Genomic DNA, 24,646 nt, shown 5'->3' with positions numbered 1-24,646 from the left:
ATATCTTTCTTACATTGTGGTGCCCAAAACTGCACACAGTGTTCCAGGTGAGGCCACAGCAGTGCAGAGCAGAGCGGGACAATCCACTCCCTTGACCGGCTGGCGATGCTTTGCCTGATGCCCCCCTGGGCACAGCTGGCCCTCCTGGCTGCCAGGGCACTGCTGACTCATATTCAACTTGCCATCAACCAGGACCCCCAGGTCCCCTTCCATGACACTGCTTTCCAGCAACTCATTCCCCAGTCTGGATGTACTTCCAAGGTTGCCCCATGCATTCCAGTGCAGAATCTGGCACTTTCCCTTGTTGAACTTCATGTGGTTGGTGATTGCCCCATCCTTTAGTTCGTGCTGGGAGCGAACTCAAGCTTCACATGGAGGACAGTGTTGCCTTTTGCAGGGATGCCCGCTATCTTGTGAGCCTGCTGATGCTCCGGGGATGCAGCATCTGCTATGGGGAAGTCTAAGCATTCTGGGGTCAGTAAGACAACCTTGTAAGTAACACCTGAGTACGTGGGGGGGGTTGTACTGAGGGCTTACCTCCTCTGTCCTCTCTTTCGTGTTCTTGTCTTGTTGACCCCTTCTTTGTAATAAATATTGTTTTGTTGAGCTTTCAACAGTGTACTGGTTTCAGTTTCAGCATTCTCCCGGCTACAAAATCCCTTGCTCTTCTGTAAGCAAGGAATTAACTGTACTCTTACAAAGTCTTTCATAGGTGCCTACATTCATGGTGCCCTTGGGAATTTAAGCAACAAGTTGTTTCACACAAGAAAAAAAAGCGTTTTACTTTTCTTTTGAAATTTAGCTTCTCCTGGTTTGTTTGTTTGTTTTTGGTTTTTTTGGGGGGGGTTGTTTATTTTTGTCACTCTGGGGTCTGTTTGTTTAAATAATCTAAGAAGCATTGATGCACAATTTGCCTAAAAATGGATCTGAGTCTATCGTTACATCTGTATGTACCCAAAGGATTTAAAATATTCTTGGATTGTCTCTGAAAAAAGAGTATAAAGCACATTCAAGTCTGATGTTGGCAAACAAGAACTCAAATGTCTCTCTAGTAACCTATTTGATAGTGCTTAATTAGAGTGATTTTTTTACTTTAGTACAAGGTATTACCTTAATGTGAGTTTCTTAAGATGTGTTGTCAAAGTCACGACTCACACTATGAAATGCATCATGTGCATCTTCACAATGAGTTTTTTTAGACTGTATGTCTTGACACCTCCTCTCCCTACCTGATATGTTCCTTCTGCTCTGAGAGGAATTTTTATTTGCTGGATTGACACTGGGTATTAATGACAGTGGTCAATATCAGAACATTTTCTAGGTCGCTGGTCTGGAACATCGAATAAAGTCTGGATTAGGAATGGAACATGTGTTGAGCAAAGGATAAGAGAAAAAAAGAGATCTCCTGTTTCAGTAAAATATGGTAGTATAAAGTCTAAAAGTCTTGTGCAAAGCCTAAATAAAAGCTCTGGATGAATCCCTGGAGAAGAAGAATCCATTAACTCTACCATCAGTTTGGACATGGCATTCAGCAGTTTTCCTATGTAAGAGGTCAGGTGTCCTGCTGTTTTCCTTTGTGTTCCCAGCAGATATGTGAACCACAGCTTCTTCCATCAGGGGATGGGAACTGTACTGTTCCCAACTGTCTTAATGCTTCAAAAACTCACAGTCTAGCAGGTTCTACTCACAGGGAGGAGGGAGGATGCCACAGTTTCCCTAGTAAATCTGCCCCTTGATACCTGTCTTGAGGTGAGAGCATTTCTCCTTCTGTTCGTATGGTAAGAGTTTTCTTCCTTGACCAGTATTCTGTCTCTCTCTCTCTCTCTCCTTCCCTCCTGCAGCTTGAACCATGTGAGTCGGTAACCATTTTTTTTCCTCCTCTCCTCTTCTTCTCTTTTCCTTCTCCAGCCGGCACCATGTGAATCATCGAATCTTGTCGGTAACTATTCGCCTCTCCTTTCTCTCTCTCCTTCTCTCTTTCTTCGCTCTTTCTTTACCCCTTTTAATCTGTTGCTTTCTTTTACTCTTTTCCTTCTCTTGTGGGTAACTTAAAACCAATGAGTTGTGTTTTACTAAAGCTGGTAAATGGATTGTTTTTAGTGGGTGTTTCCTGTGGAATGGGTCTTTGTGCTGAATGGTTTAGTGAAATGCTTTTTTCCCGGTTATATTTTACTCCTGTAAAAACCTTTTGCCAAAATATTTTATTTTTCTCACTAAATTAAAAAGAATTTCTCTTAGAGGAGAGTGTGTGACTCTTTCTCTGGATGCTAATTAGAGGTTATAACAAACCAGATGGTTTTTAAAAGGTCTTAAATAAAAAATGCAACCACTCTGGGCAGTTTATAGCTTAATCCAAAGCACAATAGGGGTGCAAAAAATTTCTCTGATTTCTTCAGTGCCACTTTCCTCATCCCAGATCAAGCTTATTTGTGTTTTTTATTAGGTAGCCTAGTTAAGGTTATAGAGGTAGCAGTGACTGTGTAAACATGTTGCAGGCATGTAAATGTAAGAAATAGTGATCTTACAGTAATAAAAGAGTGTACGTGGTTGAAATTCTGTTTTTCCCAAACAACAGGTGCTTTTTTTTGATCTGCAGAAGGCAGTGCAAAACAGGGTGAAGGCCTGGAAGCAGACGACTATGCAGACTTCACTGCTTATGGCTTTTGTGACTGCAGTGTCTAATAGAATTCGAAGATGGGCAACCCTCTCCATTCTCTCCCCCTACTTCTTGCCCACAAACAATGGCCAGAAATACATTTACCTGTAGGTCTTATTTATTCTGGTCATCTTCATCTAATTAGTTTTAGTTTTCCCTTTCAAAGTAGATTTCTTTAATGTTTAAATCAAATCTATTGTTTCAGTATAGAAGTGTTTTAATCACTCTGAGTTTGTTGTAAGGAAGAGGTTTAGATGGATCTACTTCAGAGCTCTAGCTAACTTCAGCTCCCATCACTCCTACTTAAACTTCTAAGTTTAAGGCTGCATGTGAAAATTCCTTTTATACTTAAAGCAGCTTTCAGCCAAACAGTAAATACAGGCATCACTCTAATTCAAGAGTTTATGCTGGAGTGGTATTAACCAGGCTTATAGAAGTTTTGACATAATTTAAGTGTGGAAAAAAGGTCCTAAGGCAGTGTGTGTGTCTTCCTAATGTTGTTATACCTCATTGACTTTAACACGAACATAAGTCATATGAGAGGAATTTCACTTTGCTGCTTTTTTTGAAAATTCAAATGTTCATTAGGAAGTAATGCAATTAGGAACCTGTGCCTTTTATTGTAGTAAGATGACTGAAGGGAATTTCGGTTTTGGCATTGGAGCATTTAGCTTTTTGCCTTTTCTAGCATTCTTAGCTTCATGGGTGTGTAACCTCTTAACACTTTTTAAAAGGTAAACTAAAGAAAAAATCTGGAAGAGCTATACTGACTGTGTGGAACAGCAGCATAATTGCAACCACTAGCACTAAGATCAGCTGCTCAAGAAAACTGTCAGGGATTATTTGCTATAATCCAGCACCATCAGCAGAAAGTGAAGGCAAATGTTCTGCAGATGTTTCTCCACAAAAAAGATGTGGAACTTTGTGATCTTGATTTCTATTCTAAAATCTAGACAGAATGGCCTCTAACAGACATTGATTCTTTTAATTGGTTTCTTCGAAATCTGATGGTTTTGTCACATGCAGGTTTTAGTCCAGGATTTTCCCTACCCTTGGCTCTTTATCTTTCTTCTTTCTGTGCCTTCCTAGTCTTCACTCTTGAGCATTCAGTCTTCTTGTACAGCAATTAGAATTTTTCCCAGCTGACCTCTGGCATCTCTTCCTGTGATTGTGCTGTAGAAAAGTCCATCCCTTCTCATCTATTTTGCCCAGATACTCATTTGATTTTAGTATTGTGTACTATTCCACTGTTTCCCCTTTGCAAAAGAAGAAAACCAAGAAACAACTGCAGCTGTCTCACCTGGTCTTCATTACCAGCTTCTTCCATATAATTTTTGTTTCCTCTTCTGACTTCTTTCTCACTTGTCATCTTCTTCTTGGCCTCATCCAAATTTGTTTCATCATCAAAATGAATGACACTGCCCAATTTGCTTAAAGCTGCCAGAAATCTTTTGATGCCCATTTTTCTTCACAGAAAGGTGTTTGCAAATATCTTTGTTGTCTTATACTGAAGAGTGGAGGAATAGTCAATTAGCCAATTATGTCACAACGGATTAGAAGGCATCTCCTGTTCCTTCAGAGTAACATTCTATACTTTAGTGTTGACTTAAATGATTTGATTTTTTCTGTTCATAAAACCTGAGAACCCAGAAACTCTGTAATAAAGAATGCTCTGTTCTGCCCTTGACCCTGCTCGAGGGAGTGAGATTGGAACTAGATGATCTTTAAGATCCCTTCCAAACCAAGCCGTTCAGTGATTCTATATGGGGTAAAATTGATGGTGATTTTAGTGGTCAGTTACTGTATGACTTGAATATTTTTTCAAAATAGAGACATGGGTATCAGTAACCTGTTGCAATGCTCTGATTTTCAGAGAAGTGCTGTGTGATTGTACTGTTATGTACAGACTATTTTCTTTTTTTTTTTTTTTTTCCTTTTGTAATTCCTGGTATTGAAAGCACCCACTGGACACGCAGCAAGTATTTTATATTATTGTAATTATGCTGGGAGGTGGTGGTGGAGGGGAAAAGACTTCTTGAAATATTCTGGTCACCGTCCTGGAGGTGTAGGTTATCTTGAAGTTTAGTTCTGCCACCCTGTGGCTGCTGAAGGCCATTCTTAGAAGGTACATGTTTTCTTGGCTGCTGGTAGTCACAGCTTTTTACTTTTAACTTCATGAATGCTGTTTCATGGAGAAAGTTGAGGGCCTTGTAGGTCCATAGAAATGTATAAACTCTATATGTTTTTATTGAAATATATAAATACTTGTTCACTGGAAATGCCATGTAGTATTTAGACATATAACTGGTCACCTCAGTTATGCAAGGCTGTACACTATTGATCAAGTCAGATAGTCTTTTATTTTCTTTTTGTTGAGTCTAGGAAAAATCTTGAAAGCATACTCTGGCAAAGTAACTGAAGATTTTGGTTCATGCCAGCCGCACAATGCCTTAAAAACTAAAATGCCCAAGAAATTTCATCCTGTCCCTTATAATGACTGTGAACTTAATCTATGGATTAGATACTATACATTGAGAGTTCTTTGCATATTTATTGCCTAGCTTTGAGAAAGATGAGAAAATAAGTTCACAGAACAATAGAATAGTTTGAGTTGGAAGAGGCATTTGCAGGTTATCTAGCCCAGTCCCCTGCCATGAGCTGGGATATCTTCAGCCAGATCAGGATCCATTTGTAATATGGATCCTCCTAGCCATTCCCTAACAATGATAAATGGGTCAGCTGTAAGTAATGGCTGCACCTTTCAGCAGGTAACTAGTATCATAGCTTAAATGGTAGCAACAGTGAGTGGTTCTGAAAAGCTAAGCTGCTGGTACACGATGGTATGCTATTATAGTTGTATAAAACTTCCCTTTTTCAAAGGAAAAACATGAAACAGTATACACGCATCCTGGAAGCAAACATGTTCTTGAAAGTCATCAAACTCCAACTGTGTGGTTTCCAGTTGAGTTACACGATTGTATGTGGTTTTATCACTAGAATGCAACAACTTCTTGCTCAGGTGGTAGCTGAGGTAAAATATGCCTTAAGTTACACAGATGACCATGACCTGGATTTTATTTTATCTGAATGCCTCTTCAGAAAAAAATGTTCAGAATGCTGATATATTGAGATATGTAGAAGATATAAAGTCACAAAGAGGATGTAAAGACATAGAATGTGTTTCTGCTTGTACGGCCTGTGGTTTCATTTTATATTTCTGTGGTTTAAGATCTTAATGATTCTATGAAGTCAGATAGTAATTTGGTAGTAATAGAAAATAAACTTCATTATTCTAAATGTCTGTAGCTGATGGCCTGAAGATAACAATGACCTTTCCAGTCTCACAAGAAAATAGTTTGTTATTAATCAGAAGACTGCAAAAATTTGATTTTATTTTATTGTTTTGCTGAATTTTTTCTGAGTGTTTTGATCAAACCCTATTTTCCCAAACAAATCCAGGTTTTCAATTTTTTTATTCCCTTACTGTTGTAATTGTCATTAAATCTAAGGGCTTTTTTCGGTACTGTGAATGCTTTCTCTTGAAAGTCACTTTATTGAGGGACTACATTAGATGAGCAACTTTTGATTGAGCTGAACTGTGGTTTCACTGACAACAGTGGGCAATGGCAGATTTTTCCTCACAGTTGTGAAATTCTTGAACATTTTTTATGGAAAGAGAAAAATATTTCAGCTCTCAAGGATCTCAACGAAAAAGGGATAACGTGGTGTCTCCCTGTCATGGGGGAGAAGTGTGTTAATATACTCAGAAGAGCAGGTTTGCAATGAATTTTTTTCAAAGCTGTTTCCAAGTGTTTTCCCTTTGACAAATTAATTTGGCAGAGCTGTGATTAAAAGGATAGAAGAGAATGCTGTCCTTTTTTTTTTTTCTGTGAATAGTAAGCTTATAATTTTGTTTCTGAAGAGACTCTTACTCTGAGAGAAGGTGAAGTACAGCTTGAAACGATGGATTATTCTGACTTACTAAAACCACAGATAAAACCAGAAGCTCCTATGAATAAGGCTCTAAGCTGGAATAGAAAATTGCCATGGGTAAATCTTAATGGTTTTATTCTGTATCCATGACAGCCTCCACCAAGATGTGCTATGATATAATTCTGAAATGAAATTAATGTGTACTTCTCATAGTTTTTAAATGTTGCATTTTCTTAAAAAAAAAAAAAGACAAAATTTAAAACAGATATTTGAAGCTGTCAAAGTGAAAATACCATTTCACTGTATAGAAATGCTTTATCTTCATGACTTAATCAGTTGGTCTAAATTTTGCTCTTTTACAGGGAAGATCTTATGATCTCTTCAGTTTGCATATACATCTAATTTAAAGTGGTGTGGGTTTAAGTGGAAGTGTTTTTCAATACTAAAAACACACATTTAGAAAAGGAGTGACTTGAGGGAAAGAAGATAACTAATTAAAGATAACTACTTGAAAATGCAAAAATCTCTTCAAAATATATTCAGTATTTGTAGTAATTTTAACCAGTTTTTGAGTACATGAATTTTCATCAATTTCTACCTAAGCTAATTTAGTGCACACCAAATGTAATGTAAGTAGTGTTGAGTCACCATTTTCCAACATAAGTTGAGAGTCATAATTAAGAATATTAAGAAATATATCTAAATGAATTATTGCTAGCTGGAAAGATACATCATCTGTACTCATAGAAACAAAAAAAATCACATTTAATGCCAAGTTTTACAAATCACCCATTTTGTATGGTTACTGACAAGGGAAACAGCTTCAGTTTAGGAAGATAACTAAAAGCTACCTATGTAAAATGAGATTAAAATCTTTACTTAAATACTTGGGGTTTGCCTGGATGGTTTGAATGAGTTAAAACTGATTATTTGAAATAGATTTTTAATAAGCAGTATTGTTTTAAGTAATGTAGAAATAGATAAATGTGTGGCTTTCCCAACTCAATGTAAAAAATTAAAGGAGAAATTAGAGGGCTTTTCACACACTAGGGGAGTTTAAAGGCAGAGCAATATTTAACTAATGCAGTGCCTCTGTGAAGTTCAGTGGTAAACAGAAGATCATCAACCTTACTTGTGATGAACTAGGTGAAAGCCTTTTCAAGTGGTACTAGCGTAAAGGACCCTATAGTTCCCAAACGACATGAATAGCACAGATCTCCCCAGGGAGGCAAACCAGTCTTCCTGTGAGTGGGTCTGAAGCAGCAGGGGCTGTTGAGGGGAGAAAAGCAGTTATCTGCTTGAAGATATGCCCAAGGGTTCTTGATCTAAGTGTGGATCATCAGAAGAGCAAAGACTGCATCTGGTAGCAGTAAAGATTTGCATATGCTAGCTATCTGAATCTAAGTGAGCTGAAAGATAGTTAAAATTTTGTGTTGCAGCTTTTCACGGTTAAACTATTTTCATTATGTGGGGATAAAAGGCATCAACTGCTCTGTATTTCTGGTAGTGCTGGCTCTGGATCGTAAGAGGGACAGAAATAAAGTCCTTAGTGGCCTGTGTGCACTCAAGGGCCCACTTAGGCCTGTGTTTTGAGGTGCTTCTGGATGTGATTGCAGTGTGGCATGAAGAGACAAGTCCAACAATGTGGGAAAAAAAAAGAGGCTGTATCTTAGATCTCTCTTGCAAACCTTGATGAAAGTCCCCTTGAAAATGCTATCAAGCTGTTTGAAGGCATCTGAGAGAGATTTCCTGTTCTGAAACTTGAGTTCCTAGGAGAAGAATGGCAGTTTTTCCTTAATTCTTCAGGAAGTCCAAAGTTCTGATCCCCTGAGACTGGAAGAAGTTACTTTGTTCAGATGTGACATCAAGGTGGATTGCTTTAAACTTGGACAGTGGCTAGAAAACCAGTAAGCTATGTTATTTATTCCTATGCAGGTGTTTTAATATATATAATACTCTGTATTTTATGTATGGTATGTTTCACCAGAAACATATAGTATATCTGCATAGACTTGAGGTGAGTTGCTTCTGGCTACTGTCTCTCCAATCAGCAGAGGTCAAACCTTTGATTTTGATGTCCATATTCACACCTGTGATGGAGTAAGGAATTTTTGCTCGAGAATTCTTTGTGCTGGTATGGGCAGTGCTGGCATTTATATAGATGTTGTAGTGGAGTAATACTTACAGATATTACTTCTGTATTAGTTCTGGTGAAGGACTTAGGCCATTTAAGGACCTAGTTAAAACTTCTCTGTATATCAATCGAGTCAGCTGTTGAGTCTCTCCTCTTGCTACTGGTGAATGTGAAGGTTGAACTTAAAAGCCTTCTATAACCACTGAAATGTCATGTAAGTGACATATGGGTGTATAAAATAGTAGGTACCTTTATCAGAAATGTGTTTGCTTCATTAGCACCTGGACCACTTACTTAATATGCTGTGTTTTACTGTCTCTTGAAGGATAAGGTGAGTTATAATATAACTAGAAACTGAGTTGATGGTGAGAGTGAAATGTTCTGAAGCTGTATGTTATTCAGGGAAGTAAGCAAAGAGTTATACATACTTTTGGCCTACTCTTCATTGAGGGATTTTTGGGACAGTTATTTCCCTCCTCACCTCTCTTCAGTTTTTTGAAATTATATGTGTTCCTGTGTTTGTAGAAAGCAAACCTCAAGTGCAGTAGGTGCAGGACATTCAGATGGTAGGGTGTGAAATTCTAGAGAAGACTAGAGGAAAGGCCACTTTCATTGGCTGGAATTGAATACAGTCTGAAAGTTGCTTTTGAATTACATATCCTGAAAGTATTGATCTTTAAGGCTGAGGCTGTGTATGCTTTGAATTTTAACTTTCCTCTCTGTTCCCTCTTTCTAGCTGGAATGTTTGCTGCTTTCCCTACAGGGTTATAAGCTTTGATATTCAGAAGACCAAACTGAAAGATGCCATCTGAGAGGTGCCTGAGGTATAGTACTTGGTAGTGTGTAGGAAGTATTAACATTTAGGATGATGTTTGCATCAGTAAACAAAGTAGAAAAAAGCGAAACTAGTACTTTTGTTCATTAGATAGGAATTCACATTATTAAATACTGCAAAATATTACTCTCTTGTTGACACTTATCTCTAGTAAAGAGAAGTGTGCCTAGGATTGACTGGAGACCCACAGCCTCTTCATGTGTTATGTTGTTTATGCCTTAGTTTATACTTGGAGTTTTTGATTGTGGAATCAACTTGCATTTTACATTTATGCATCCAAATTGGTGGCTGGTGACAATTTTGGGGGTGTGTAGTGTTCCACTGTTCAGGATGTATATTACTCTTCCAGTTGTTTAAAATGTCTTCAAAGCATTCTCTCCAAACTTATCTTTCTGCCTTCCCTTCTGTCACTTTCCCAGTGTAGCCATTCTCATTTGTATTGCCCATTGTCACAGCAGAGTATTTGTTATTTATAATTTAATTACTTTCTGGAAACACTTTCAGGCAGAACACTGCAGAACTTACTAACTTAATTGTTTTTCTGCAGAACTTTGTAGTAGTGTGATATGCTAATGGTTCTGTTTTACAGAGTAGCTAACACTCTGATCTGGGACTTCAGAGAACTACCTGATGCTACTGGAACACCATATCATTTCAGTTCTATTCCCCTTTCCCATGCCATGCTTCTGCAGTAGAAGAGAAACAGGACTTGCTTGCATTTATAGCTGTTGAATCTGTCAACTGCTAATATCACTACAAAGTCGTCATGTTGTGTTTAATGATTCTGTGTATTTTCATTCATAAATTCCAGTTAAATTGCCTTGCATGCATATGTTTCATATGTTTTTAACACAAGGATTACAGGCAATTGATTTTTCATTTTGGCATTGAATTGAAAAACGGATTATGATAGAGCTCAGTTTAAAACCATAGGTATGTTTTCTATTGAGTGAAATAGTCCTCTGGATGATGGTGAAAAAAGCAAGAGGAATGAAGGTCTTGCTTCACAGCACTGGGAGAGAGGCTAATAAAAACAGAAATAAAAAGAAGCCATCGCTGGGTATAATTAGCATGTTATACTTGCACTGGTTTGGTTTAGTCACTTTGCTATAGAAATGACAGAAGAGAAATAACTGTTAGAAATAATTGTATTTTAGCAAGTCAGATTTCTTGATAACTGTGATTTAGAATATGAGTTGGGTTCAACAAACAGAACAGCCGAACAAAAAAGAATAATTTGAATGAGTAATTTTTAAATGTATTTAGGACATGTGCATACATGAAACCTAAACTATCAAAGAGGGCTGAAGTTCAGGTACAGGCTATTCCACTTTGGCCAGCCTTCTTCTAGAAGTAATGTCTTAGTTGTCGTCTTTTTTAAAAAGTAGGTTGGATTAGAGCAAACAGTCTGCAAGGCAGGGCTGCAGTAGTTTAGAGATGCCCAAGGTGCAGGAGTGGGATAGGCAGAGAGTGTGTATGAATAACAAAGAGAATATAGCAGCCACACAGCTGCTGCATAGCATATGTATGCAGTGAATTACATGATTGTAGTGGAAAGTTGATAGGTTACTCACCCCTTAATAACAAAAAAATTTATGTCTTCACTTTGATATACACCAAAATGACTCTTCGTAAATTCACCTTCTATAAAAACATAAATTCTCTGGCAATATAAACTGGTACTCTCATAGATTTCAAATCAATTGCATTGTTTGGTGCCAAAGGGAATTTGCCAATATGTTTGATTTGGTTCTATTTACATCAGCAGTTACATTGTCTCTTCTTCTGCTGCAGAAAAGGAAGCTGCCATCAGACAGTCTTAGACTGGATTATGTTCAAATCTTTTATTCATACATGGAGATATTCAGAGGTGGAGAAAGCCTTAGCATTTTAAAACAAGCAAACGTCTTTCCCCTATCCCCAACACAAACCAGACAATCAAAAAACTCCCGCAACACTTCATAAATATGAATAACTTGAAATGGTCTGAAAACATTCAGTGGCACAGTATTAGTCTTAAACAGGCCACCTGAGACCATGATCCTTCATTCTTTTTAGTAGAACTAGTTGCATATGTACATACATACTCCTTTCCACTGATGAATCAGTTGGAACCACTTAAAGTTTTCTGCAGTCCCTTAACCTAGGACCTTTATTCTTCTCATTTGATTCCAAAATGATTCTGAGTTAATCATGTGAGTTCAGCTGACTTCCACTACAGCAAATGAAAATCAGAACCACTGAGGTTTTTAAATATGAGTATGTAATCAGGTTTCATAATACTTTGTTATACTGAGCTTTTTTTGTGATGTCTATGCTATATTAAGTTTTTTTGCCTGACAGGGGTCATGACTTTTTTTTGTTTCCAAGAATTATCAAACAATCTTGCCTTAGAAAAAGTTGTTCTGTATTTCTGACAGAATATGCTTGTTTCCTACATTTTTTTGACAGAATCTTTTCCCTTTCCCCTCTCAGTGTTCAGGAAATGCTGACAGGTCAGAGGCTTTGTCAGTCCAGCTCCCATAATGATGCTGTCCTGGCAGCCCTGAACCAACAAAGAAGTGATGGCATACTTTGTGATATTACCCTTATTGCTGAAGAGCAGAAATTTCATGCACATAAAGCAGTCCTGGCAGCCTGCAGTGACTACTTCCGAGTAAGTACAAAGACTTTTTTCTTCATATAATAATATTAAAAATTATTATTGTGGAGGACAGGAATGGTTATAGATGTCATATTGAACAAGCTTCAAATTTGAGCCTTTAGAAAATTCAGGATTATTACAATTTAGTAGAGTATATAACTTTAAATATCTGCACACATCATAGGAAAGAAATGTTAAAACCTTATTTTTTTTTAATCATTATTTACAGTAAGTCTTCCACCGCTCTTCACCTCCAACAGAGGTAGGCAATTTCTATGAATTTTATGCCCCAGTAAAGTCAGAAAGTGGAAGACTTTTTAGTAGAATGAAGAAATGTTTGTAGAACACTGGAGGCAGTTGTGATTAGAGGATTGTGAAGAGGAAACTGAGGGGAGACCTTATCACAGTCTTCAACATCCTCATGAGGGGAAGCAGAGGGACAAGTACTGATCTCTTTATTCTTGTGACCAGTGACAGCACTTAAGGAAATGGCATGAAGATGAGTCAGGGGAGGTTTAGGTTGGATATCAGGAAAAAATTTTTCATCCAGAGGGTGGTTGGGCACTGGAACAGGCTTCCCAGGGAAGTGGTCACAGCACCAAGCCTGACAGAGTTCAAGAAGCCTTTGGACAATAGTCTCAGGCACATGCTGTGATTCTTGTGGCTGTCCTGTGTAGGGCCAGGAATTGGACTTGATGATCCTGATGGGTCCCTTCCAACTCAGCATATTCTGTGAGTAGAGCATGGAAGCATGGGGAGAGGGAATTTAAATGTAGTCATTACTGTGAGAGTGGTAAGGCCCTGAAACAGGTTGCCCAGAGAAGTTGGGGCTGCCCCTGGAAGTCTTCAAGGCCAAGTTGGATGGAGCTTCACTGGTCTAGTGAAAGGTGCCCATGGCAGGGGGAATGGAACTAGATGATCTTTAATGTCCCTTGCAACCCAAGTCATTCTGTGATTCTATGATAAATGCAATTTAATTCAGCTTGAGAGTGGATTTTTGTAGGATGTAAATGGTTACTCTCAAAGAGGAGGCTATAGTAATTTTTTAAATGTGGTAAGACTTATTTTCAGAAACAAGTGTTTCCAAAATGTAAAGATTAAAATACTCCCTGGGAAATCTAATTCAGATACTCAGCAGGGAAAATTGAACCCAGGTGCTAAAATTGGAGTAACTGAAAAACGGAGTTTGCTAATAAGGAGGAGTATTCCACATATGAAGCAATTCTTCTAACCTTCATTATAATGTACCCGCTCAAAATGTTGGACTGTCTGTAGCTCTGTAGTTGACTGGTATTTTTAAGTGTGAGTCATCCTATTGTTAATCAGCGACTAAAGCTGAAATTAATTTGAAGGTCTATTTTCTCTGACAAAATAATTATATTTAATATTTTGTCTACACTGTAATTGTAGTGTTATGAACTTCTTCATGGTGACCTTTTTGTTTTGTTACAATAGTAATACGGTGTATGACAACAGTTCTATATCCTTAATTACCTGAGCAGAATTTTTATCTTCCTGTCAACTGTCTCTCACTTTTGGTTAGAACTTAGATTTAACTTATTCCCTGTATTTAATAAATATTATTAACCTTGACATTACTTTTTCTGTGATGGTGTTAAGACAATTGATTGCTCATTTTTTGAGCTTATCTGCATGCTTATGGTTTCTGCTACAGCATACTTTGTACTGCCATAGTTACTTCATAATGGTGCCTGGGCCCTGCTGTAACAGAGATTGCTTTGTACTTTTTTCCTTTTACTCACAGAGCACAGAGAGGGATTCTGGAGCTCTCTAGCTCTAGCAGGTGCTATATATACTTGTCAAAGATAGATATACTACCGTGCTGTTGTTCTTGTTTGACTGAAATATTTTAATAAGGGTGCCATATCATTACTCCACACATGACATTCTTTCCAGAGCTCAGTTTACAGTGTGCATAGAAACATCACAGAGTGGGCATCTGTGCCCAGCATTCCAGCAGTGAGGTACGAACAGCTTCTACTTTTGTCACTTATTGATTGACATTGAGATTTGGGGCACTGTGACTTACTGTGTTATTTCCAGTTGAGTTACGTGGTATTGGCTGGACAGTTACTGCAAATTAAAATCTTAGTGCCCTTAATTGCTACATAAATATTTTCTATTAAAAAAATATTGAGAGAATGATCTATGCAGCATTTAGTAATTTGGTCTGCCTCTAAACTGTTATGGTTTGATAGGATGTTCTTCAGACTTTATGTATCAGCTCTAAATATGGAACCTGTGCTTTCTGAAAGCAGGCAAACAGTTTTTATTTGTAACGGACAAAAATCTTGGTTAGAAAATTGTGAAATGAGTCCTATATTCTGTAGGAAGATGGCAAAAAATTTACTATACACTGTGTTCCTGATTCTAATAATTTGGAAAAAGCAAGAGATGATTAAAAAGTAATAATGTTTTGTATATAACCTGAGATTATTGATCTTTTTATATCTAGGGGGATTTTGAGCTACTCAGGTATTAATTTTTTAAGCTTTAGGAGAATGATGCCAAACTTCATTCAAAGTCAGTGAAAAGAAACGGATGTTTCCAGAGTATGATAAAAGAGGGTAGAAGATTTATTTAGAATGAAATTAATGACTATCTGAAAGTGCCAGATCTCTCTCAAATGGTCGTAAAGATTAGACCTACATGCTTCAAAATTAGCTCTTAATATTATATTATTTTAACCTTAATTTTTCCTGGATTTTCCTGGAGGAATTCTTGGGTGAAACTTGCAGATTTTCTAACACTGAAGTCATTTATGAAAAACTCATTGTCATGTGAAACTTACCTTTCACTTTTTTTTTTGAGATATAAGCACAGAACTGCAGTGAACAGGATTCTGGGAACATCAGATGTTGGAGTTACCTTGAATAAAACTGAGATGACACAAATATATATCAATGTGACACAAAGAACTTCCCTACCATAGCTTCTGGTTTCTACAGCTCATAGATTTGATTAATATCCCAGCCTATTTTCAGCTCTATCTGGAGAGGCTCTCATCTGATTCTTATGATCTCACAGGTGTATTGGGTTTGGGTGGCTGGGTTTTGGTAGCATGGGTGACTCCTGTGAGAAGCTGCCAGAAGCTTCCCCCATGTCTGGCAGAGCCAATGTCAGGCAGTTCCAGGATGGATCTACTGCAGGCCAAGGCTGAACCAATCAGAGAAGGTACTAATGCCTCTGGGATAACATATTTAAGAAGGAAAAAAAAGTTACTGCACAGATGCAATTGCATCCAGAGAAGAGCAGAGTGAGAATATGAGAGGAACAACTCCGCAGACACTAAGGTCAGTGGAGAAGGAGGGGGAGGAGTGCTCCAGACTCCAGAGCTGAGGTTCCCCTGCAGCCTGTGATGAAGACCATGGTGAAGCAGCTGTGCCCTTGTAGACCATGAAGGTCAGTGGGGGTGTAGAGATCCACCTGCAGCCTGTAGAGGAGATCCATGCTGGAGCAGGTGAATGCCTGAAAGAGGGCTGTGAATCCATGGGAAATCCATGCTGGAGGGATCAATCCTGGCAGGGACCTGCAAACCTGTGGAGAGGAGCCCACCTTGGAGCATGTTTTCCTGGTAGGACTTGTGGCCCTGTGGAGGACCCAGTATGGAGCAGGCAGTGCCTGAAGGACTGCATCTCATGGATCAGTGACCCATGTTACAGCAGTTAGTGAAGAATGTTGCCTGTGGGGTGGACTCACATTGGAGAAGTTTGTGGAGAACTGTCTGCTGTGGGAGGGACCCCACCCTGGAGCAGGGGAAGGACTCCTCTCCATGAGCAGCGGCAGAAACAACCTGTGATGAACTGACCATAACCCCCACTCCCCATCTCCCTGCACTGCTCAGGGGAAGGAGGTAGAGCTCAGAACTGAATGGGGGGCAGGGGGAAGATGTTTTTTAGTATTTATTTTACTTCTCATTATCCTGCTCTGATTTTGTTAGTAATAAAATTCGGTTAATATCCCCAATTTGAGTTTGTTTTTCCTGTGATGGTATTTGGTGAGTGATCTTGCCAAGTCCTTAACTCATGAACCTTTCACTGTATTTTCTCTCCCCTGTCCACTTGTGGAGGGGACTGATAGAGTAGCTTTGGTGGGTGCCTGGTATCCAACCAGGGTCAACCGACTACAGTCTTTTCTGGGTCTCCAGATATATGTTCAGTTCTACACGTCTCTGTCAGAATGAATAATTTGTTTTCTCTTTTTCACTGCTATTGGACATTTGCTTTCTATGGAGTACTTTTACAGTTTTCTGCAGTTTTGTTCTGCGTCTACTTAGATTTAGATGGAGCTACTTCTTAAATAGTTGTGTTCTCTGAAGCAACATATTTTTTTCAAATTGCCGCTTCTGTCTTTCTTTTATTGCAAAGAAAAGTTTGTTAATGCTTTAGAAGGATAACTAAATGTGTAACGTTACAGACTGAGGGAACTGGAGCCACTGTGTGAGGAAAAGTGGATGGAGAAGGTTAAACAGGGATTCCCTTATCAAATTTTCTTTGAGGTTATAGTCTAGAGTAAAATCTTTTGCTTTTCTAAAACAAGTCAGAGTCCTGAGCTTCAGCAAAATACTTAAGGGCAGCCTGCCATCCATTCTTCCAGTTGTCTTGTAGTTCCAGCTGTAAAGAAACATTGGAGTTTAAATCCTAAGTATATCTCCTTGTTTGGGAATTTGCCACATTTGTACACCAAAATGTTGTGGGTTTTTTCTTAAAAACAAAACAAAACAAAAAAAACCCCAAAAAACAAAAAAACAACTTAGGAAATTGGATACAAAGACCACACTGAAAATACAGAGTTAAATTGCAAGATTATACACTTGAAAATTGGGTGTTTTAATTTGTTTTCTGCTCCTGTGTGACCTCTTCTTTCCGAATGTGCTAAGGAATATAGTAGTTATATCCGCACCCTAAGAGAATACAATAAAGAATAGTAACATATGTATTTTTATGGATTCTTTTTTAAGCAACAAACAGCATTCTAGGTAAACTTTTCTGTATTGACATACTGTAATTTGCCTTTTGTCTCAATCTATTGCACCGAGACAAGGCGGTTGAGTTAGTATGAGTGCATTGTGATAACTCTAGCAAGCCAAGTCATTTCCAATTAAAACACTCTTCTGCTTTTTTCCCCTCTGGGACCAAAATGAAGTGTTACTTCATGACTTCATTAGTAGGATTTTACAGTGTTGGCAGGTGATTATATAACCTTAAGATTTTCTTGTACAAAATGCATTGGTTTTCCAGTCAGAACAACTCCTTTCTTCGTTATTTTTCTTTTGAGTAGGTTTATAGTTGCAGGACTTTGATCTTTCTCAAAAAGATGCAGATTTTCCATCTAATATGGATGAACAAAATTATATCAACTATCTGGAATAGATTTTAAAGTGTGAATAATACTCTGATTTTTTTCCACAATAAGCATGCTCAATTCTTAGAAGAATTTTTCTTATCTGAAATGAACTAGTAGATTATAATTTTGCATACAGACTTTGTATTACTAACTGTCTCAGTTGCTTCTTAAACAGTTTCTTTTCCGGGGTTTTCTTTATCACCTTTCCTGCCTGTTGACAGATAGTTTCCTCCTTTGCACACAACATTGCTGATTGTTCATATTTTACGGTATATTGCATTGTTTCTTGATAACATTAGAGAATTAATTTTTATGAACAAATCCCTGAGGTGTGAAAGACTGTATGATGCAAATGGCTTTCAAATCTTGTTATATGGATAAAGAGGAAAAGGTTCTCCCTGATATGTCTTAGGGATAGATCTAAAGACCTAGTTGAGAAATCAGAATTAGCTGCTGCTTTTGCAGTGTAATGTGATTTTTGTCTTTCAGTATTTTACCATTGGTACGTCTACTCAACAAACAATATTTTCCATACTATTGTACCCTGAAAGTGATGCTACTTAGAAATTGTCTGTCCAGATAACCTTTAGAAATCTTAGCTCTTCCCATAGGACCAAATCAGCTCTATTCTTCTAAACAAACACTAGTTCTACATGCGGACCTTCCCTGCACCCAAGCCACGTATGGATAGGTATGGCTGTTTCTGAACTTCCTGAACAACAGGACAAGGAACAATGGCCATAAACTAAAACACAAGAAGTTCCACCTCAGTATGAGGAAGAACTTCTTTACATTGAGGATGGCAGAGCACTGGAACACGTTACCCAGGGAAGTTGTGGGATCTCTGTCTCTAGTGTCATTGAAAACCCACCTAGACACATTCCTTTCCTGTTTTACCTACTCTAGGTGACCCTGTCTTGGCAGGGGGATTGGACTAGATGATCTCCAGAGGTCCCTTCCAACCCTAAGGATACTGTGATTCTGTAACCAACAGACTAACTTTCTAGCTTGAGCACTAGAAGAAAAATTTTTGTACTAAGGGTCAGGCTCACCAATAGGCTTGCTTTTCTTGGCCCTCTTCCTTGAATCCTTACAAGCATTACACAGATTTTTCCCAAACTAGTTGTTTGGAAATCTGACAGTACAATTGTAGCAATGTCAGATGAACATTCCAGAGTTGGCAGACCATGCACCCTGCTATGATTCCTTGCATCTTTTGCTCTCACTGATAACTTATATGACAATTGAAACATTTTCCATGAAATACCAAGCTCCCTTTCTGCTACCATCATGATTTATGCAAAACTAGTAATATCCCAGCTATGAGGCATCTCTCGTTTACTTATACACCCTTGCCATCTTCTTACTCTTAACATTCTTGCCCACAGTCTGAGAAGCCTTAAGACTTTTATCCAATTAATTTCATATTGTCCTGTGCCATTCTCCACTGTCGAAGCCCTTAATTCAGCAGCAGTTTCCAATTGCTCTACAAAACTTCAGAGTATTGTATTTGCAGAGTATTCTCGTTTACTGTCACACCAACAGTATTCTTATATAAGAACTTTGATAAAGATGTCTCTATTAAATATGCTTAGTATTAAGATAAAAGTTTCCTCCTTCTTAATTCTCTGTTTAATCTCTCTTGTGTTTTTTGTTTGTTTGTTAATGCATTCTTCCTATGTAAAAATGCTAACTGCAAACTTGGGAAGGAATATAGTCTTAGTAGTGGTTTCAGGCTTGAGATTATTGAGTTTGTAATGTTCACTATATACAGTGATGCTGTAAGAAATCTAAGGGCTATTTTGGCATCCTGTCTAACTGTTTAGCATTGTTTTTAAACTCTCCTACACATGAAATCAGCCAAATGTGCCAACACATGGATCTGAGTGATGCAGAAGGTATTTGAAGATTCACATTGGTGTCTAGTGTTGTCAGCATGTTACTTATACACCACCTGTTGAGAATGAGAACTCAATGCTGCTTGCTTCCCATTAGGAAAAAAAAGAAACTTGCTTAAATTAAGAGGAGACCTGGGGAAAAAATATATGTTATACTACTAGCATAACATAAATGTTCAAATACAAATTAGAGTTTTACTACTAATTATTCAATAACCTAGTTACAGTTGAGTGTGAAGAAAGCTGCACATTTCTTCACTTCTTAAAATATTGTTTGATATAAGCACTTCAGTACTTTGACTAAGATTAATCAAAGTCTTGAAAGTAATATAGCATGGGCAGGTGTGAAATGTCTTGTGTAATATTTATCTGAACAAACTGTTTTTTACTTCTGGAGTATATACAAAAATGGTTTGCAAATGTATTAAAGATTTTTAAAATAAATACTTTAATATTCTTTCAAAATGAACAAAGTAAGGATGTGGATCTGGTTAATTTTCCTTTGTTCATCCTTATCTTTGCAATTAATGAGTTTTTATCCTGTGAGGCTCTGAAGCAGTTTTTGTTTGCTGCAGACAGAATTCCCAGAGCTCAGGAGTGTGGGTGTTATCAAAAGCATTTAGAAGAATCTTCTCTTTTCTGCATTCTATGTTCAAATTCCCAGTAGTTGTTATGCTGTCCTAGTAAATATGTTTCTGTTGCAGTTCTTATAGTTCATAAATGAATTCATTGCAATTCTGCCAGTGTTGGGTGGTAAACAATGTGGTGTCATATCATCCTGATTTTCTTTTTCCTTTTCCTTTTTTGAAGTGCCTGTATGGTAATTAGGTGCATTGTGGTTAAGTATGGCAGAATCAATTCTGCAGTTAATGAAATAGGCCATTGGAGACTGTGGCTTACTGTCTCAAATTAGCCTAGTGTGATAACAACATGTGGTGTTTGGCTACTATTCAGTTGATGCGTTTTCTCAGTTTAATACCGAGACAGAAAGGAATCATTGCAGCTATGTTGTTGTAGTTGCCAATTTTCTTTACCATCTTCTTTGCTCACTCCAGGCTACCTCATTTTAATTTTGCAGTGCTGCCATAGCAAGTGTTCTGAAGTTGGGCTGGGCTCAGCTGTAGTTTCTATGTTGCTAAGTGTTTGCCAATGGAAAGCCAGTTTATTGGGGCAGGTCTGTGGCAGAGAAGTGTTTCATACCTGTTTTCTTCACGGCATTTCCTGAGCAGGCTGTGATACCTGTCTATTCAGCAATCCTAGATAGGTCTCTCTTCTAAGCTTTCATCTTCTTTCCCATAGAGCCTCTGTAAGATTTCTCGTCCTCCGTACAGCATGGCTGACTGCCTTTTGTGTCAAGATCTACTTTCGTTTATTCTCAATCTGATTTCGAGCAGTTTCACTTGATTCCTTCTAGTTCTTCTATTGGAAAAGGTAACCATTGGTTCCTCTGTGTTCTTCTCACGGCACTGAATCATCTCTTTTCCAGGCTGGAAGTTTTTAACTTAATCAGATACTAGTGCAATAGACAAAGTTCGAAGGATGCCGAGTTTGAAACCAAACACCATTGAAAGCTCAACAAAAACCAATATTTATTACAAAGAAGTGGCCAAAGTAAATGGGAACTCGAGAGGAAGAGAAAATAATGAGGGAATACGACACCCTACTCAGGTGTCATTTATGAGGTTATCTTACCAACTCCAAATGTCATAAAAATCCTCTGCAGCAGGTGCGTTTTTCGGAGGGTTGGCAGGCTTACACGTAGCAGGTGTCCCTGCTAAAGATAACGTGGTCCTTTGTGTGAAGCAAGCTTCCTCCAAAAACGAGCTATCTGCTTTTTATACAATTAACTGATTATGTCTATCCAGACAGGTGTGGCCAGCACCGCCCATCTAGAGGCTTTCAGTCCCACCCCCTGGTTATGCAAGTAGCATTACTTCTGCGCATGCGTGGATACTTTGGAATTCCCCTCCCGCACGCGCAGTATGCCTCAGGGGTCTTTCTTAATTGAGTCGGTGGGTTTACTTCATCCTCCTCCTCCTCAATCTCTCCTTCAGGTGACCTTGAAAGGCGATTAGCCAATCGTAGAACACCAATTAAATATATTTATACAAGATTCTCCCTCCAAGGACAAAGTTCCCATTTTATCAGTTCTTGTTTTCTCATAAATTGGCGGGGAAAGGATACACTCTCACAGGTGGCTGGACCAAACACAGACCAAAAGTATCAACGTCCCTGATACAGCTGGTCAAATGGAAGCTGTGCAGGATGCTTGAGAAAGTTTGTTGCTCTTCTCTGAAGCTTTTCCAGCTCTAGTGTACGTTTTGTGAGGTGAGGGTAAAAGACTTTTATGCAGTAGGCAAAATGTAGATTTCTGCATGGGCATAGGGTTGATTTCTGTTTTGTTTTCTCTTGCCTAAGAATTTCTAAGTTTCGATTACCTTCTTTTTTTTTTCTTTTTTGTTTTACTATTGCTAAGCGCAGGGATGATTTTTTGTTAAACTCATGTGCTAATTTTTATAGCCACCATTTTAGAAGCCAACTGCTTATCTAATACAATCCTTTGTTTATCACAGTTTATCACACTTTACCCAGGCCTTTACTACCTTGGATAGCTTTGCCTCAATGGACTTTCTAGCTGCACTGCTCTTGCTCTTTTCCAGATCTTCTCTGGTGTATTAAGGAGTCCACACTGAGGTGCTCCACTGGGATCGTGACTCCCTGTGAAAACTGTCCCAGTCTCTTCTTGCTCACCATTTTATATATTCAGTCACTTATTCAGGCAAAGATCTCTCCTCTTTTCTCTCCTGCTTAGTTTGCCTTCCAGGCATTTAAAGGCCTCTGTCAAAAGCTTTTTGTGAAATCACTTTGTGAAAAAGTAATGGTTAGAGCTCAGCATAACATACTCTTCACCATTAGGCTGCATGTATTCCTTTAATATGTATAAAAACAAATATGTTTTTCTGTGTATGTATGCCAAAACCAAATTAGAAATTAGCATCTCCTTGGACATGTGCAACATTCTCAGCTACTGATGAAATAACTTGGCTTCCCAGGGCCACAGGGTATCAGCTATGTGAATAGGCAACAAATGTACACAAAGTCCATTTTATATAAAAATTAGAGAATATTAGGACACCTTTTGAAATGTCCATCTGCATTTTCAGAAGCTCTCATACCTGGCACCTAATCATCTATTTTGTCAGGGTTAGATTTCAACCAAGGAGTAGGTCTGTAGAACTTGAGGGAATAATTAAATTAATATCATCGTGGTCTGTTAGTTTGGAAGAGTTTTGTTTGTTAGAGTTGAAGGAAAAGCCAAAGGATAAATGAGCATGGTCAAATGCAGACTACTAAAAATAAAATGAAGAGATGGTTTTATAGAGGCATTTGTTCCAGAGGAGATAGCTGATGGAGGGTAGAGCACAGCTGCTGATGAAAACTACTGTGACAAATGACTGCAACATTAACACAAGCTTGGTTAGTCAAGTCATTCTTTTATTTCGCAAATTGTTAGTGCTTGTTTACTTTTTTAGGTTTTTATCAGTAGAGGATATGAACAAACCAAAGAAAAATAGCTGGTTTTATTACTTTGCCTTTGTATAAAACACTTTAATAAATATGAGGATGGGAATTAAGGGCCATACTTTAGCAAAATTGTACTGTATTCTTAATGGAAAGCAAGATTTATAATTGTAATGGAAAACAGGATTGTTTTAAAGGATGCGAAGGTTATATAGTTCAAACTCTCATAAAATTGGCCAGATATGAAAGGTATCTAGTACAAACGTTCATAAGATGAACCATTTAAAATTTCAACATTAGATTCCTCACATAATAAGTATGCTTTCTAGTTATGATGCAGAATGGAAGTAATTGCCATAGTTTATTATTGCTTGGAACATTTGGATGTCAGTGTCGAATGACATTCACATCACATTATAAATGGCTTCTTAGGAAGGTAATTATAATAATGACTAAGATTGTTACTCAAGTTCTGGTAGATTAAGCCTTGCTGTACAACTGTTTGGTTAGAGTTTGTATGAACTGAGCTGGGAACTTGTCTCGATGGTATTGTGTGAAGTATGTTTTTAAAAATAAGTCCCTTACAGGTGTCCAAGCTTTGATCATGGTTTTTTCTAGGGAGAAAAAAAAATTGCAGGAAGCTTTGTCTCTGTGAGTGAAATGTATTGTGATAGTTAAAATGCTAGTTCAAGAGCTAAGTGACTTTTATTCCAATTTTATTTTGGGCTTGCTTTTGATATCACTTGCTAAAATCATCAAAGGACGTGAACAATAGGCTTATGCATTCATTGGGAAGCATTAAAGCAATTTAAGCCAAAATTTGCAAATGTGACTCATCCTTTTCTGTGCTTGACTGGAAATGCTGGAAAAAAACCCTAGTTTCAGTTATGCTGCTTCCTTTATTTTCCAAAAGGCAGGCCTGCTTATGAGTGACTGTTGTTAGGACAGACTGTACATTACTGGAGTTTTATGCAGTGCTTTGCATGGCACTGTTCTTATAATTCAGTTTTCTTGCTTCTGCCGTAAAATAAACAGTAATTTGATATTCAGGACCACCTGTGATGACTTATTAATTTTAAAATATTGGAATTAATAAGGTTACTGTAGCTCTAGTAGTTCACCGTTAATTTTTTTTTATTCTGATACAAGTTTTCACATGGAAATTGTAGAATTATTTTGTTTCTATAATACTACTTGAACAAATTTTGAATATAGGTCTTTTTAGTGATGACTCAGCAACTCATTAGCAGTAGCATGATACAGTCTTCCTTTTTCCACTTCTTAAATTATGTTCATGCATCTAAGCAGAGATTTGGGGAAGACACATTACACTATTAAACTGACTGTGACAACGTGAATTACATTTAATGAAGGTTTAAACAGGATATAACTTATTAGCAACACATGCTTTTTTAAAAAAAATTTTAAGTTTTTATTCTGACTTGGAACGAAGACCCTGTGCCTTGTTACAATAAAGAAAATTACTTTGCTTTTGATGGAATACCCACTATACCATCAGGAAAAAATATCACATGCTTAGGTCCTCTAAAGTTTAACATAGTTCTTTATTTCAATTTTGATTACTTATTCAGGGCTGTGTAATTATGTATCACTGTCTGACATTGACATACTAAAAGAAACACCAAAGGTTCAGTGA

General features: G+C 37.8%; 1 protein-coding gene across 5 annotated transcripts in view; it reads left to right on the top strand.

Moving 5' to 3' along the window:
- Positions 1-24,646, top strand: part of KLHL32 (kelch like family member 32) — a 119,375-nt gene that overhangs the window by 14,395 nt on the left and 80,334 nt on the right. For 3 of the 5 annotated variants that reach the window (XR_003536130.1, XM_027694764.1, XM_027694776.1), the window contains exons 2-3: positions 9,460-9,547; positions 12,034-12,214. Coding sequence is in view for 3 of the 5 variants with exons in the window: in XM_027694764.1 (XP_027550565.1) it covers positions 9,525-9,547; positions 12,034-12,214 (204 nt within the window). In the remaining 2 variants the exon portion in view is untranslated. Of the gene's footprint in view, positions 1-9,459; positions 9,548-12,033; positions 12,215-18,180; positions 18,261-24,646 lie in introns of those variants that run through there. The other 2 variants (XM_027694786.1, XM_027694767.1) reach the window with 2 other exon arrangements.

This window comes from Neopelma chrysocephalum, unplaced genomic scaffold, assembly GCF_003984885.1.
Source record: "Neopelma chrysocephalum unplaced genomic scaffold, ASM398488v2 Primary Assembly neopelma1_23b, whole genome shotgun sequence".
NCBI lineage: Eukaryota > Metazoa > Chordata > Aves > Passeriformes > Pipridae > Neopelma > Neopelma chrysocephalum.
The sequence above is the reverse complement of the archived record's forward strand: the minus strand, read 5'-3'. Positions and strand labels throughout refer to the sequence as shown.